General features: G+C 41.8%; 1 protein-coding gene across 1 annotated transcript in view; it reads left to right on the top strand.

Moving 5' to 3' along the window:
• Positions 1-12,730, top strand: part of MAP3K15 (mitogen-activated protein kinase kinase kinase 15) — a gene marked incomplete at both ends in the record, with an annotated part of 147,938 nt that overhangs the window by 114,577 nt on the left and 20,631 nt on the right. Inside the window, 7 exon segments of the mRNA XM_082680871.1 lie at positions 3,199-3,286; positions 4,841-4,974; positions 7,211-7,277; positions 7,281-7,338; positions 9,312-9,331; positions 9,335-9,442; positions 9,658-9,763. Of these exon segments, the coding sequence (XP_082536997.1) occupies positions 3,199-3,286; positions 4,841-4,974; positions 7,211-7,277; positions 7,281-7,338; positions 9,312-9,331; positions 9,335-9,442; positions 9,658-9,763 (581 nt within the window).

Raw genomic sequence — 12,730 nt, 5'->3', positions numbered from 1 at the left:
ATCTGTTTTTCCTTTTGTCACTTGTGCTTTTTTTTTTTTTTTTTTTTTTGTGGTACGTGGGCCTCTCACTGTTGTTGCCTCTCCCATTGAGGAGCACAGGCTCCGGACGCGCAGGCTCAGCAGCCATGGCTCACGGGCCCAGCCGCTCCGCGGCATGTGGGATCCTCCCGGACTGGGGCACGAACCCATGTCCCCTGCATCAGCAGGCGGACTCTCAACCACTGCGCCACCAGGGAAGCCCTCACTTGTGCTTTTGGTGTCATATCTAAGAAGGCTTTGCCTAACCCAAGATTTTCTCTGGTGTTATTTTCTTCAAAGTTTTATAGTTTTAGCTCTTATATTTAGGTCTCTGATCCATTTTGAGTTTTGTTTTTTTTTTAATGGTCTGAGGTAGGGGGTCCAACTTCATTCTTCTGCATGTGGATATGTGGTTGTCTCAGCACCATTTGTTGAAAAGACTATTTCTTCTCCCATTGAATGGTCTTGGCACTTTTTTAGAAAATCAGTTGACCATAAATGTAAGCATTTATTTCTGGACTTTCACTTCTATTCCGTTGATCTATATGTCCATCCTTTATGCTATTACCACATTTTCTTGATAACTGTAGTATTGTACTAAGCTGTCAAATCAGGAAATGTGAGTCTTCCAACTGGGTTCTTGTTTTTCATAATTGTTTTGACTATTGCAGGTACTTCCATGTCCACGTGAATCTTAGGATCAGCTAGTCAGTTTCTTCAAAAGAGCCCGCTAGGGTTTTGGCAGGGATTGCTTGGTATTTGCAGATCAATTTGAGAGGCTTTGCCATCCTAACCATGTTAAGTCTTCCGTCCCATGAACATATCTTTCTATTTGTTTAGGTCTTCTTTAATGTCTTTCAACAATTTTTGGAGTTTCAATGTACAAGTCTTATACTTTTTTGTTAAATATGTATGTGTTTTATTCTTTTGGTTGCTATTCTAAGTGGAGTTTTCTTAATTTCATTTTCAGATTGTTCATTGCTGGTGTGTAGAAATACACTCGATTTTTGTATATTGATCCTGCAAACTGGCACTCATTTATTAGTTCTAACAGTTTTTATTGAATTCCTTAGGATGTTCTGTATACAAGATCATGTCATCTGCAGATAGAGATAGGTGTAGTTCTTCCTTTCCAAACTGGATGTCTTTCTTTCTTTTTCTTGCCTAATTGTCCTGACTAGACTGCAGTATAATGTTGAGTAGAAGTGGCGAGAGCAGACATCCTTGTCTTGTTCCTGATCTTAGGAGGAAAGCGTCTAGTTCTACACCATTAAGCATGATGTTACTGGTAGGTTTTTCATAGATAACCTTTATCAGGTCGAGGAAGATTCCTTTATTCGTAGTTTGTTGAGAGAGTTTGTATCATGTAATTTGAGAACAGTTTAATTCAGTGCGTCTCAGACAATCATTATCACAACGTATTTAGAAATCAGACTAAATATCAGACCAGGGCACCCTTGGGCCACAATCTTCAATTTTAGAGTTGGGAAATGCTGCCAGATATGAAGCAGAACATCCCTTTACTACAGAGTTTACCTTCTGACTCTCATTCCGTCCTCAGTGCCTTTTCTTGCCATACATTTAAATAAGTTTTTAATTGAGGTGTAATATACAGATGAGTGTGTTAAGTATATCAGCACCCCAGAAGGTGCCTTGTGCCCCTTCCCAGTCGTTAAACCCGCTCCTAATGTAACTATTTTGATTTCTGTCACCAGTGGTTAGTTTTGCCTGTTCTTAAACTTCAAATAAATAGACTCATAAAGTATGTACTCTTTTATTTCTCACTTGTTTCTCTTAAAATAATATCTATGAGGTTCAGCCGTGTTGTATTAGTTCATGCTTTTTTTCGCTGTGTAGTGTTCCATTGTGTGAATGTATATGACAATTTATCTGTTCTATCAAACATTTGGATTGTTTCCAGTTTGGGGCCATTATGAATAAAACTGCTATGAACCCTCTTGTGCATGCCTTTTGGTGAACGTATGCCTTGATTTCTGCACTGTCTGTACCTAGGAATGGAGTTAGTAGGTTGTGGGATAGGTTTCTATTCAGCTTTGGTTGATACTAAAGTAGTTGTATCAATTTACACTTCCAGCAGCAACATATGAGAGTTCCAGTTGCTCCGCATTCTCAACAACAATTGATACTGTCTTTTAAATTTTAGTTATTCTGTTGCATCCATACCACATGTCTCCTAAGAAGCTTGACTGTTGCATGTCCCAGCTTTCAAAAATTAGAAGAAGCAGAGGTGGGATGGGTTAGAGAAAAGAACATCCTAGTGTTTTTTGGAAATTATCTTAAAGTATGCAGTATTCTTCCCTGCCACCTTAAGAGAGAATACTGAATACAAATCTTCTGAGTCAAGTCATTTGTATGCAAATAAATAACTACACAAGTCTAGGGAGTGGCTGATGTGTCCCAGCAGCATTTGTGAGAAATATTTATGGGTTATAGTTGATATTAAGCTTAGTCTATGTCAACAGAACAATGAGGCCGTCTTACACATTTCCTTCTCACCTCTCCCCTTATACAAGACCTTATTTCTCACTAAGAGCTAGCGTGCTGGCAACTTGGGAGGTGATGATCCCACTATCCTTAGCACTAATTAAATCACCCCTGGAACGCTGGTCCCGGGACCAGACTTGAAGAATAATACAGGGACACCTTTGAAGAATTACAAGTTAGTGAAGTGACTCACAAACAAGTCCTGGGGGAAGCGTTGAGGGAACAAGAAGGAAAGACTTATAGGGATATAATAAAATTATGTACATTTCTAATGGGCAGTTATGTAGAAAGGGACTAATTCTAAGCAGTCTATGGATGAGACCCACATAAAAGAAGTCTTAGTTCAATATAAGTGAAGCATTTGTCATTGAGTTCGCCAAAGAATGAGCTGCCTTGTGAGGTAATGAGTTCTCTGTCACTGGGGGTGTTCACGCATCAATTAGCCAGCCAGTTGGTGGTGATATTGTATAGAGGGGATTCAAGTATCATATGGGTATTTGAACTAGATTAGATAACCAGTACACTACCATGTCAAATCAAGGAGTGGAGTGATTGTTCCATAACTTGTAAAAGCTTGGTTTATTTAATCACAGTTTAATGTAGTAAGGCCAAGTTAGAGGAAAGGAATAGGAGTGATCATAATCAGCGGCATCTTTGTGACATTTGGTGTTCTAGGTTTTGCTCTTTGGTCAAAGAGATGACAGCCAATGGAGTGGGCAGTACAGTGGAGCTGGAGGGAGAGACCGATGGGGATACCTTAGAGGTGAGTCACAGAAGACCTAGAACATGGAAAAAGTTATTTATTGTGTCTTTGATGCTTTAAGAAAATGTCCCATTTTTTGTGTGAAAGTTCTTTATGTGTATATTTTAAAATACTCATTCATGAACGAGCTAGCCATCACTATTCATGACTGTCAGATTAAATTTAATGCATCTCTATAGAAAAATCTCATTACTTTGGCATCCTGTCAACCAGAATGTGTAAGAAAAATTTGACATGGACTAGACTAGAATTCCCTTTTGTGTACAACTGATGGAAAAGCTTTTTCTATGCTAATTAATAACGTTTGTGAAACTACAAGAGAAAGAGTTGGGCAAATAGAAGCAGACTTTTTCATTTATGCCTAAAATGACTTTAGTTATATCTACTTGCATTTAATACATTAAATATGATAATATGAAGAAATTAATATTAATTTCTTAATATTAAGAAAGGGTCATCATAAGCTCTTTTGGACAGCACAGTGGTAGTCCACAGATGACTACACCACTACGCACGTGTTTAAATCTTGCACAGTTATTATGACTTGCCACTAATTCAGGTCCTTGTAATTTAGTGAGATTTTGCTATACTTTCAAGTGGGCTGAAATTAATTCTTTGAGATTTCTTACAGAAAATATCAAAGGGATTCATTTTAATAATTGAGTCAGGTACTCGAATTCTTAGCTTAGAATCAAAGTTTGTTGTAGAAACGAACTGAGTGATGCACTTTGAAGGTGGGAGATAAAAGCCTGTTATGAAGCAGGCGGATGTCTGGTTAAATCAGACAGTGATGAGACCCACTAGTAACCTTAATTGTCGTGAGCATCCCTAGAAGTGGATGGGAAGGGACACGTCCACATGCACACGCGTTCTGTGCACTTCTGTAAGCAGGTATAGGGGGCATAGAAAATAACAGAAAGAATCCCTTGCTGCCTCTGCTTTAAATAAATATTGCTCAGTCTAGAGTTACATTTCTTTTAATCATTGAGAAGAACCAACTGGAATGCAGCTGTACAATTTTTGATGATAAGATTGGGGGAACTTTGCAGTATGTGTTTAATGCTAGGTCTGTACCTCTAAAAGCAGGAGTGGGGCAGCATGTGTACTTTCTATTAAGACAATTTTAGTTTTATTTACCTTCAGTTCTTTTCTGGGCTGTAGAAGGTGGTTGCTTTCCTGGCGAGTTGATAAGGGATCATGTAAGAGGGCACCTATTTGGGGTACTTGACATGCTTAGAAGCAGTTTTAAATTGCAGCATCAAAGTGAGGGGATTTCTCCAAAAGGTGAGCCCGCTAAGTTACATATGAGCCGTATTTGTAAATTTCTTGCATTCTATTTCATAAAATCATGTTATGACTATATGAGTAACTGACAACTCTACCCCTTAAAAGCAATTATTTAATGAAAAGTATATAACCCAAGACATGTGACCTGCCTGGTACTCAAATAATGCTATTCATAAATTTTTTAAAAATTGCAGGACAATGTTTGGGCTTTTATGGGGTTTCTCCACCACAAGCTCTGTGCTTTTTTATCTTGTTGCTTTTCCTTAGTATGAGTATGACCACGATGCGAATGGTGAGAGAGTGGTGCTGGGGAAGGGCACATATGGGATCGTGTATGCCGGCAGAGATCTGAGCAGTCAAGTGCGAAGAGCCATCAAAGAAATTCCAGAGAGAGACAGCAGGCAAGTCAGGGCGGGCCTTCCACCTTCTACAGTTGCCACCTCCATACCCCAACTCCCGTGCCCACCACTGATGGTGCATAATGAAAGCATTATGTCATCAAAAAAATTGTAATTCTCTTCTAATAAGGGTGATCTGCTTTTGTGCTCTGCATATTATAAATAGATGGAGAAAATGGAACAACTTCACTTAGAGGCATGTGGATTGCAGAGTCACGTTTTAAAAGAAGACTGTAGTTTTATTTCCACCCGTCAGGAGGAAATAAAGTTTTACATTTTTACATAGGTGTTTGTTTGCAAATATTTAAAAATATGACTCAGTGTTTTAATTCACATTGTAACAATTTGAAATGGCTATTACTTATTCAGATGTATCGTTACAGAAAATTAAATGTGATAAGGAAAAATTTTAGTTTTTTGCTATACAGACTATTTTATTAATACCCTACCCTTCAACCTCACCCATAGATTTTGGGCTATTGTTTTTTAAACCACAAGTACTACCAATTTATTTCTCCTACACTTTTTAAGAGTCTAACTAAAGGTTTATTCCTTTTTGAATTCATGCCCCTCCTAATTCTAAACAAGAACGTGTTGACTGTCAAGTGTTTTTGTAGAGAAGCTACATGTACAGTAATGGCCACAGTATAAGAAATAATAGCTCTGTGCTCCACCGGCGTGCTCAGACCACATCTGCAGCGTTGCCTTCAGTGCTGGACACTGATGGCTGTGTGCAAATGGCCCTCCATCCAGGTGGTCAGTGAATTATTAAGGATGGATTACAAGTGATTTCTAGCAGCTGTAAGACCCTTTGTCATTCATTCGTTCATTCGTTCACTTGTTCATCTATTCATTTTTAATGGGATTGTGTGTTATGATATTTGAATTATAAAGCAGGGTCTGAAATGAACTCATCCAACTTCTTCCAAGGCTAAGAAGGTTAAATGACTTCTCCGAGGACATCAAGAAACAAGGCTGGGATCCAGTCTCTTGAGTTCCTCTTCCAGTATTCTGTCTCTTATTCTCATGATGGATAAGGCGTTGCAGTTGTTTGTTGGGGGAAAATTGCTGGCTTGAACCACCTCCTTCAATCGGTTGTGTTAGTCGTTCCAGCTCTTCACTGCTCATGGTCGTTCCTGGGATTTTAGAGCTGGAAGGGACCTTAGAGACTGTTTTGTCCCATTCCCTAAATTTACAGGCTGAAGTTAGGATATTGGGTACCTTCTCTGTGCCAGATTCTGGGCTGGCACTGGAGACTGAAAGGGGAGTAGGATACTGTCCTAATGTTAGGGTGTGCCCAGTTTGGTAGAGCAAAGTGACAAGTGCCATAATACAGAGGTTCACAGAGTGTTTGTAGAGCATAGGAGTGGAATGAATTGCTCTTCTTGGTTGAGTTGTGGCAAGTTTGAGAAAATAAATCATCTTTGAGCCAGCCTTTGAGGGATGAGTAGGAGTTCGTCTGGCAGAAAAGGAGGCCAGAGCATTCTATGCTGAGGGGAAGCAGAGCTGTTAAGCACAGAGTGTACCGAGAGAAGAAAAAATTGTCTGTTGTGACTCGACTGTAGGATGTAGGGCAGTGGGGGGGGGGGGCTCTTGAGATGAGGCAAACATTTTTCAAGATGTAGTCTGACCTGAGTTTGAAAGTCCTTGTGTGCCATGTTAAACAATGTGGTCTTTATGTGGACTTTAGGATGGGAAGTGATGTGATGGGGTGTGTGTTTTAGGAAGGGGAAATAGGGTGGCCAGGGGAGAATAGACTGAAGAGGCCAGAGGCTGAGGCTGGGAGGTCCATTAGGTGGCTGTTGCTGTAGTCTGGAATGAGTCTGCGGAATGAGACTAGAAGGCAGCTGAGGACAGAACCTTCTGGAACAGCTCCCTTCATGGGGGAGCAGAGGAAGAGAGGCTGTTGAGAGAGACAAAGGATGGTTGGAGAGTTCAAGCCCTATCGATAACCATAGTAACAGCAGCAGCCATTCACTGGGTACTTGCCACACACCAGGCACTCCACTGGGTGCCTGAGAAACTTGACACACTTTGGCCCCCGGCAGCCCTGAGTGCTTCGTGTTATTATCCCCTGTTCTACACATGGGAAGCTGAATAGTCTCATGGGAGCCAGGGGGGAGAACATTCCCACAAAGAAGGGATGGCCAGCAGCAGGGCAGGTACTGGTGAGGTGCGCTATATGGACCCCAAGCTCCAGGGATTTGGTAGGTGACACTGGCTTTGTTTTTCTCACCAGTTACTCTCAGCCTCTGCATGAGGAGATCACCCTGCACAAGAACCTCAAGCACCGCAATATTGTTCAGTAGCTGGGCTCTGTTTCCGAGGGCGGCTACATTAAGATATTTATGGAGCAGGTGCCTGGGGGTGAGTAGTCACTGGTCTTCTGGTCTCATACCCTGAAAATCACTGATGAAAATATAATATGAGCATCGTTATTCATCCTGCCGTTAAAAAATGACACATTTGAGGTGTGGGAGACTATTTGTTTCCCAGAGGAGTTGGATTCAGATTTTCCAGTGTCACATAAACAGTCTATTCCTGGTCTGGTAATTCAATCATCAAATATTCATTGAGGATCTACTGAGTGCCAGCTGCTGGGCCGAGCACTAGAGACATAGAGATGAATAAAGCATAGTCTCTGGCCTTGAGGCCTTCACAGTTTAGGAGTTGAAATATACTTTGGAGAAGAGGAAATGGAGGTGTTTTTAAATGACATTGTGAAATAACATGTTGACAGTGAAATTGAACACCAGTGCTTTATCCACAAGATCCCCAAAGGCAGACAGTAGAGTGCGAGGGTGGGAGTTCCTCAGGTCTGGAGCCAGCCGTCTAGTTTGGTTTTTGTTTGTTTGTTTTTAATGTTTATTTATTTATTTATTTGGCTGTGCTGGGTCTTAGTTGCGGCAGGCAGGCTCCTTAGTTGTGGCATGCGTACTCTTAGTTGAGGCATGCATGTGGGATCTAGTTCCCCGACCAGAGATCAAACCCGGGCCCCCTGCGTTGGGAGCGCAGAGTCTTTAACCACTGTGCCACTAGGGAAGACCACAGCCATCTAGTTTGAGCTGGTCCCTCCATCTGCAAGCTGTGTGACCTCAGTTTTCTGACTGAATAAATGAATTTTAAAATTAGATTATTAATAAATACTGTCATAGTTGGAATAGTAATAATTATTGGAGTCATAATGACACTATCTCAGTGGCTTATTGGATGGGGTGAGATAATGTTTGTAAAGCTCTCAAAACGGTGCCAGGCAGAGAGCAAGAACTCAGTAAGTGCTCATTTTAAGAAAATAATGATAAAATTAATAGTAATCTGAATGCAAATATAAAAACTTGAGTTAGAAATCTGTATTCATTCATTCTTTCAACTCATAGTTACTAAGAGCCTGCCATTACATTAAAAACCTAACTATATGTCTTAAGAGTCAGGCAATGCGCTAGATTTTGAGGGTTACATTTATGATGACGTACAGTGTCTTCTTCCCTCAGACTGCTCATAGTCTAGCAGAAAATACTGATTTGTGTTCCAGACGTGAGGTCTTGAGGATGACCACAGAGCTGGAGATAGATGTGCACCTCCCTTTTACAGATGGGGAAACTGAGGCATAGCAGGGTCCTGTGTAAGGGCGACTAGCTGATGCTGAGGGCCTGGACAATAATCTCTGAAACACAGGGTCAGAAGGCAGTGAAGGGAGATTTTCTCTGGCCCCAAAGTTCAATGTTTAATAGTATAATTGGGGTCGGGGCGGGGTGGGTGTTTAGACCGTCCTGACCCTGGGACCTGGCATTAGGAGCTTCTCACAGTGAGGACAGAGAGCCCCAACCTCCTCCGATTCGGGTCCCTGTCTCCCTTAAGGGCCCCTCACTCTGTTCCCGTCCACCTCTGATTTCAGGGTGAGGTAGAAAGCGTGGCTTTGACCCAAGCCCAATGGCTGAGGCGCTTGTGCCGCACGTGCAGTGTCAGGCCAGCCCTTCAGAGTTCAGAGAGCACTGTTGCGCTCTCTTCCTGATTCTGTGCAGCTGAACAGAGCTGAGCCCGAAAGTGGCCTGGCTGAGTTTCGGGGGTCACAAGGGGTTCCTTTCCACCCTGCACCTCTGGTCAGGCTGATGTGCTGGTTCACGCCCCGTCCCTTCTCTGACTACGCTGCTTGCGCATCTGGGAAACAGGCAACAGAGAGGGAGGAAGGATGCTGCATTTAGCCCAGATACAGTGATGTGGGCGCGAGTGCTTACATTAGGTTAGAAACGTCACTTCACTTTATTTCCCTGAACCCTTATAATTGACTCTTCATCGCCCTGATGAGTTTTTTTTTTTTTTTTTACTGTGTCCATTTCCAGGAAGCCTTTCGGCTCTTTTGTGATCAAAATGGGGGCCGACGAAGGAGCCCACCATCAAGTTCTACACCAAGCAAACCCTGGAAGGCCTCAAGTATCTCCGCGAAAGCCAGATTGTGCACAGAGACATAAAGGTACTTGCTTGTCTGAGCCAATGAGATTTTACTTTGCATCTCAGATCACATGAGCTGCTGAAGTGTCTGCAGGTGGACGGGCTCACGGAGGGGAGAGGATTGAGCAGAGTCTAGTCTTCCTAGAGACACATGACCATTTCTTAAGGTCCAAGTCTATTTTACATTAATTTGTTTAAATCTTTCTTTAAGCATTTGATGTTCTTCCTTTTCTGAAGGGTGATAACGTTCTGGTGAATACCTATAGCGGAGTGGTGAAAATCTCCGATTTCGGCACCTCTAAACGTCTTGCAGGAGTGAATCCATGTACAGAAACTTTTGCCGGTAAGCAGACAGAGCTTGGCGTGGGGTCGCCGTCCTGGGGTTAGGCTTGCTGCAACTGCAGTCCTTTGGAAGTTACTCACCAAGCACCTGTGTGCACGCTGGACAACTGGTAGTTGAAGTGGACGGTGTATTGTCCCCAACTTCAAAGTGTTTGAACTCTGTCATAATGATGCACTTAGCTATTTGTGGCAACGAGATTGCTTTACTTTCTTCCTTGTCTTCCAAGGTCGAGTAGGTGTTGTGCTCTGCTTGAGGTTTTCCGAGGGTTTCTAACCAGTCAGCAAAGTGGCAGCATCTCTTCTAAGTTAGTAGCACATTATTCAGAATCGTGGGTAATTCTGAATAACAGTATCCCTCAGGCAACTTATTAGAACATTTTATTGGTCTTTTATAAAAATAGCCTGTTACTTTAGGGAGTTCTGGTACCTCGTGCTTTAATATGATTATGTTTCCAAGAGAGGCTGATTATTTTAGGGTGTTCTAAGATGGGTTTGGTATTCTACGTGGGTTTGAGCAATTGAATTTTCTTTTCCATGTGTCAGTGATGGAATCATTTATGTGTTGAGAGGGACTGGATTCAGAGAGTGGAATAAAATTGCCAGCTAGCTTTCCATGTACACCACCAACGAGTAGAATTATGCTCAGAAGCCCCCTATGGCTTTTTGTAATTCCCATTTAAAAGCAAAACAGAAACTTTGATCCTCGGAGAGAAGTACTGATTTTGATTAAGTAAAGGTTTGTGCTCCCCCTAGGGTGTAATGAAAGCATCACAAAGATCTTGCCTGATGGAATTATGAAACAGCGCTTATCATATTATAGCTCCGATGTAAGTTATAAAAGACAGATGATTGTTTTCTATCCCTATAACACCAAACTAGAGAGTGGACAGACTTGCCTTTACTTTTGGTGAATAATGTCTCAGCTTTGAAAGACTTTTCTTCAACAAGACAGTTGTTATGTCAGCCACTGGACACCCACAGTAGAGACTCGTTCTCTATCTAAAGAGAACTTTGATGCATCAGAAATGACTTCTCAGTTGTAACACCAAAGGAGGTACATGCACCTCAAAATGGGGAACTATTACACCAAGGACCCCACCGGGATCTCCCCAAGAGTGTATTGAATGTTCATTCATTGTTTCTGATATAAATATATATATCTCAACATGTATGTATCGGTGAGTATGTATGTATGACTGGCATATTTTTTTACTAGCCTAATTAAAAATGACTTCTGTCCTTCTCTTTGGAAGCCACCAATTAGCTTAGCAATATGTAGCAAGAGGGGCTCTGATATGGTAAGGAGTTATTTCAAGACATAAAACCCCCAACAATTTATCTCATAATTACCATCCCCAAGGAGAAAAAAAAATCATAAAGAAAACGCATGTATAATTCATCATTGCGTATCACATTTTCCCAAGTAATTGGCTTGAGGAGGCATGAATTTTGCATTGCAAAATAATGCAGGGGTGTTTGGGGGATAATAAAGAAGGGGTGTCATTTGGGGTAGGAAATTCCCCTGCATATAATTACTCTTTGCAAAACAGAGCGGTTCTGTAAAGAAATCTCAGCTGCTGGTGCCACAGTCCGACTGGGTGCGGGTGGACACAGTGGGGCGTTTCCACGCAAATGCCCGGAGGCTTTTGGAGCCTGGAAGGACAGACAAAGGCTTCAGACAACTTCCTGGCCCGAAGTCCTCCCCTCCTGTGTTCCTCTGAAGGCTTTTCACCATAGGTGTAAACCAGCTAGAACAGGAGGAAGGGCCATTACGGCCAGGGTCAGCCCCCTTTGCTTTTGGTTTTGCAACAGCTTTATTGAGGTTTAACTCACATATCGTAACATGTACCCATTTAAAGTGCACATTTCAATGGTATCTGGTCAATTTTCCAAGTTGTGCAGCTCTCGCCGCAATCCAATTTTTGAACATTTCTGTCACCCCCAAAAGGTGCCACCTTGCAGTCAACCCCATGCCCACCCCCAGCCCCAGGCAACCAGCGACCCACTGTCTGTATAGACATTCCTGCTCTGGAGATTTCTTATAAACAGAATGATACAATGTGTGGTCCCTTGTATCCAGCTTCCCACACTTCACATAATCTTTCAGAGGTTCACCTGTGCTATATATAGTGTATATCGGTACTTCATTCCTTTTCTGGCTGAATAGTATTCCATTGTATGGATAGACCACATTTTGTTTATCCATCTACCAGTTAATGGTCATTTGGATTGTTTCCCCTTTTTGACTATAGTGAATGATAACGCCGTGAACATTCACATACAAGCTTCTGTGTGGAGATATGTTTCCATCCCTCTCCGGTAGATACCCAGGAATGGAACTCGGGACAGGAACTCTGTTCCTGATCTGTGGCTGTGAACAGCTTTGGTTCAAATTCTGGCTCAACCACTTGCTAGCCGTGTGGCCTTGGGCATATCACTTAAGCTCGCTGCGTCTCCGTTTCTTCATAAGTATATAAAACAGAGATGCTCATAATACCCACTTCAGAGGGTTTTTATGTGGATTAAACTAGTTAATATTGATGAAGTGCTTTAACCAGTACCTGGCTCGTGGCAAGTGCAACTGAAGTCTGCATTAGTGAACTAAATACTAATTTGCACTGGTCATTCAAGCTGGCAGGAGCCTTTGAGAGAATCGAGTTTATGTGCATAACTAACATGTTGAGCCTGTCAGACTCAAAAGGTGTAATTTTTATTTTTATTTTTGTCTCCCACGCCTGCTCAGGGCAATGGTCCTTTCCCGTGACTCTTCCAGCCACACTTAGATAACAAAGAGAATTTTTTTTTAATTTTATCAATCCCTATTTCTTTTTTTAAAATTTGTATTGGATTATAGTTGCTTTACAATGTTGCATTCGTTTGTACTGTACAGCAAAGTGAATCAGCTATATATATACACATATATCCCGCTTTTTCGGATTTCCTTCTCATTTAGGTCACCACAGAGAAC

The sequence above is a fragment of the Grampus griseus genome (genome assembly GCF_964374135.1).
Source record: "Grampus griseus genome assembly, chromosome: X".
In the NCBI taxonomy this organism is placed as follows: Eukaryota; Metazoa; Chordata; class Mammalia; order Artiodactyla; family Delphinidae; genus Grampus; species Grampus griseus.
Note: the sequence above shows the minus strand (reverse complement) of the source record. Positions and strands in the feature narration are given on the sequence as shown.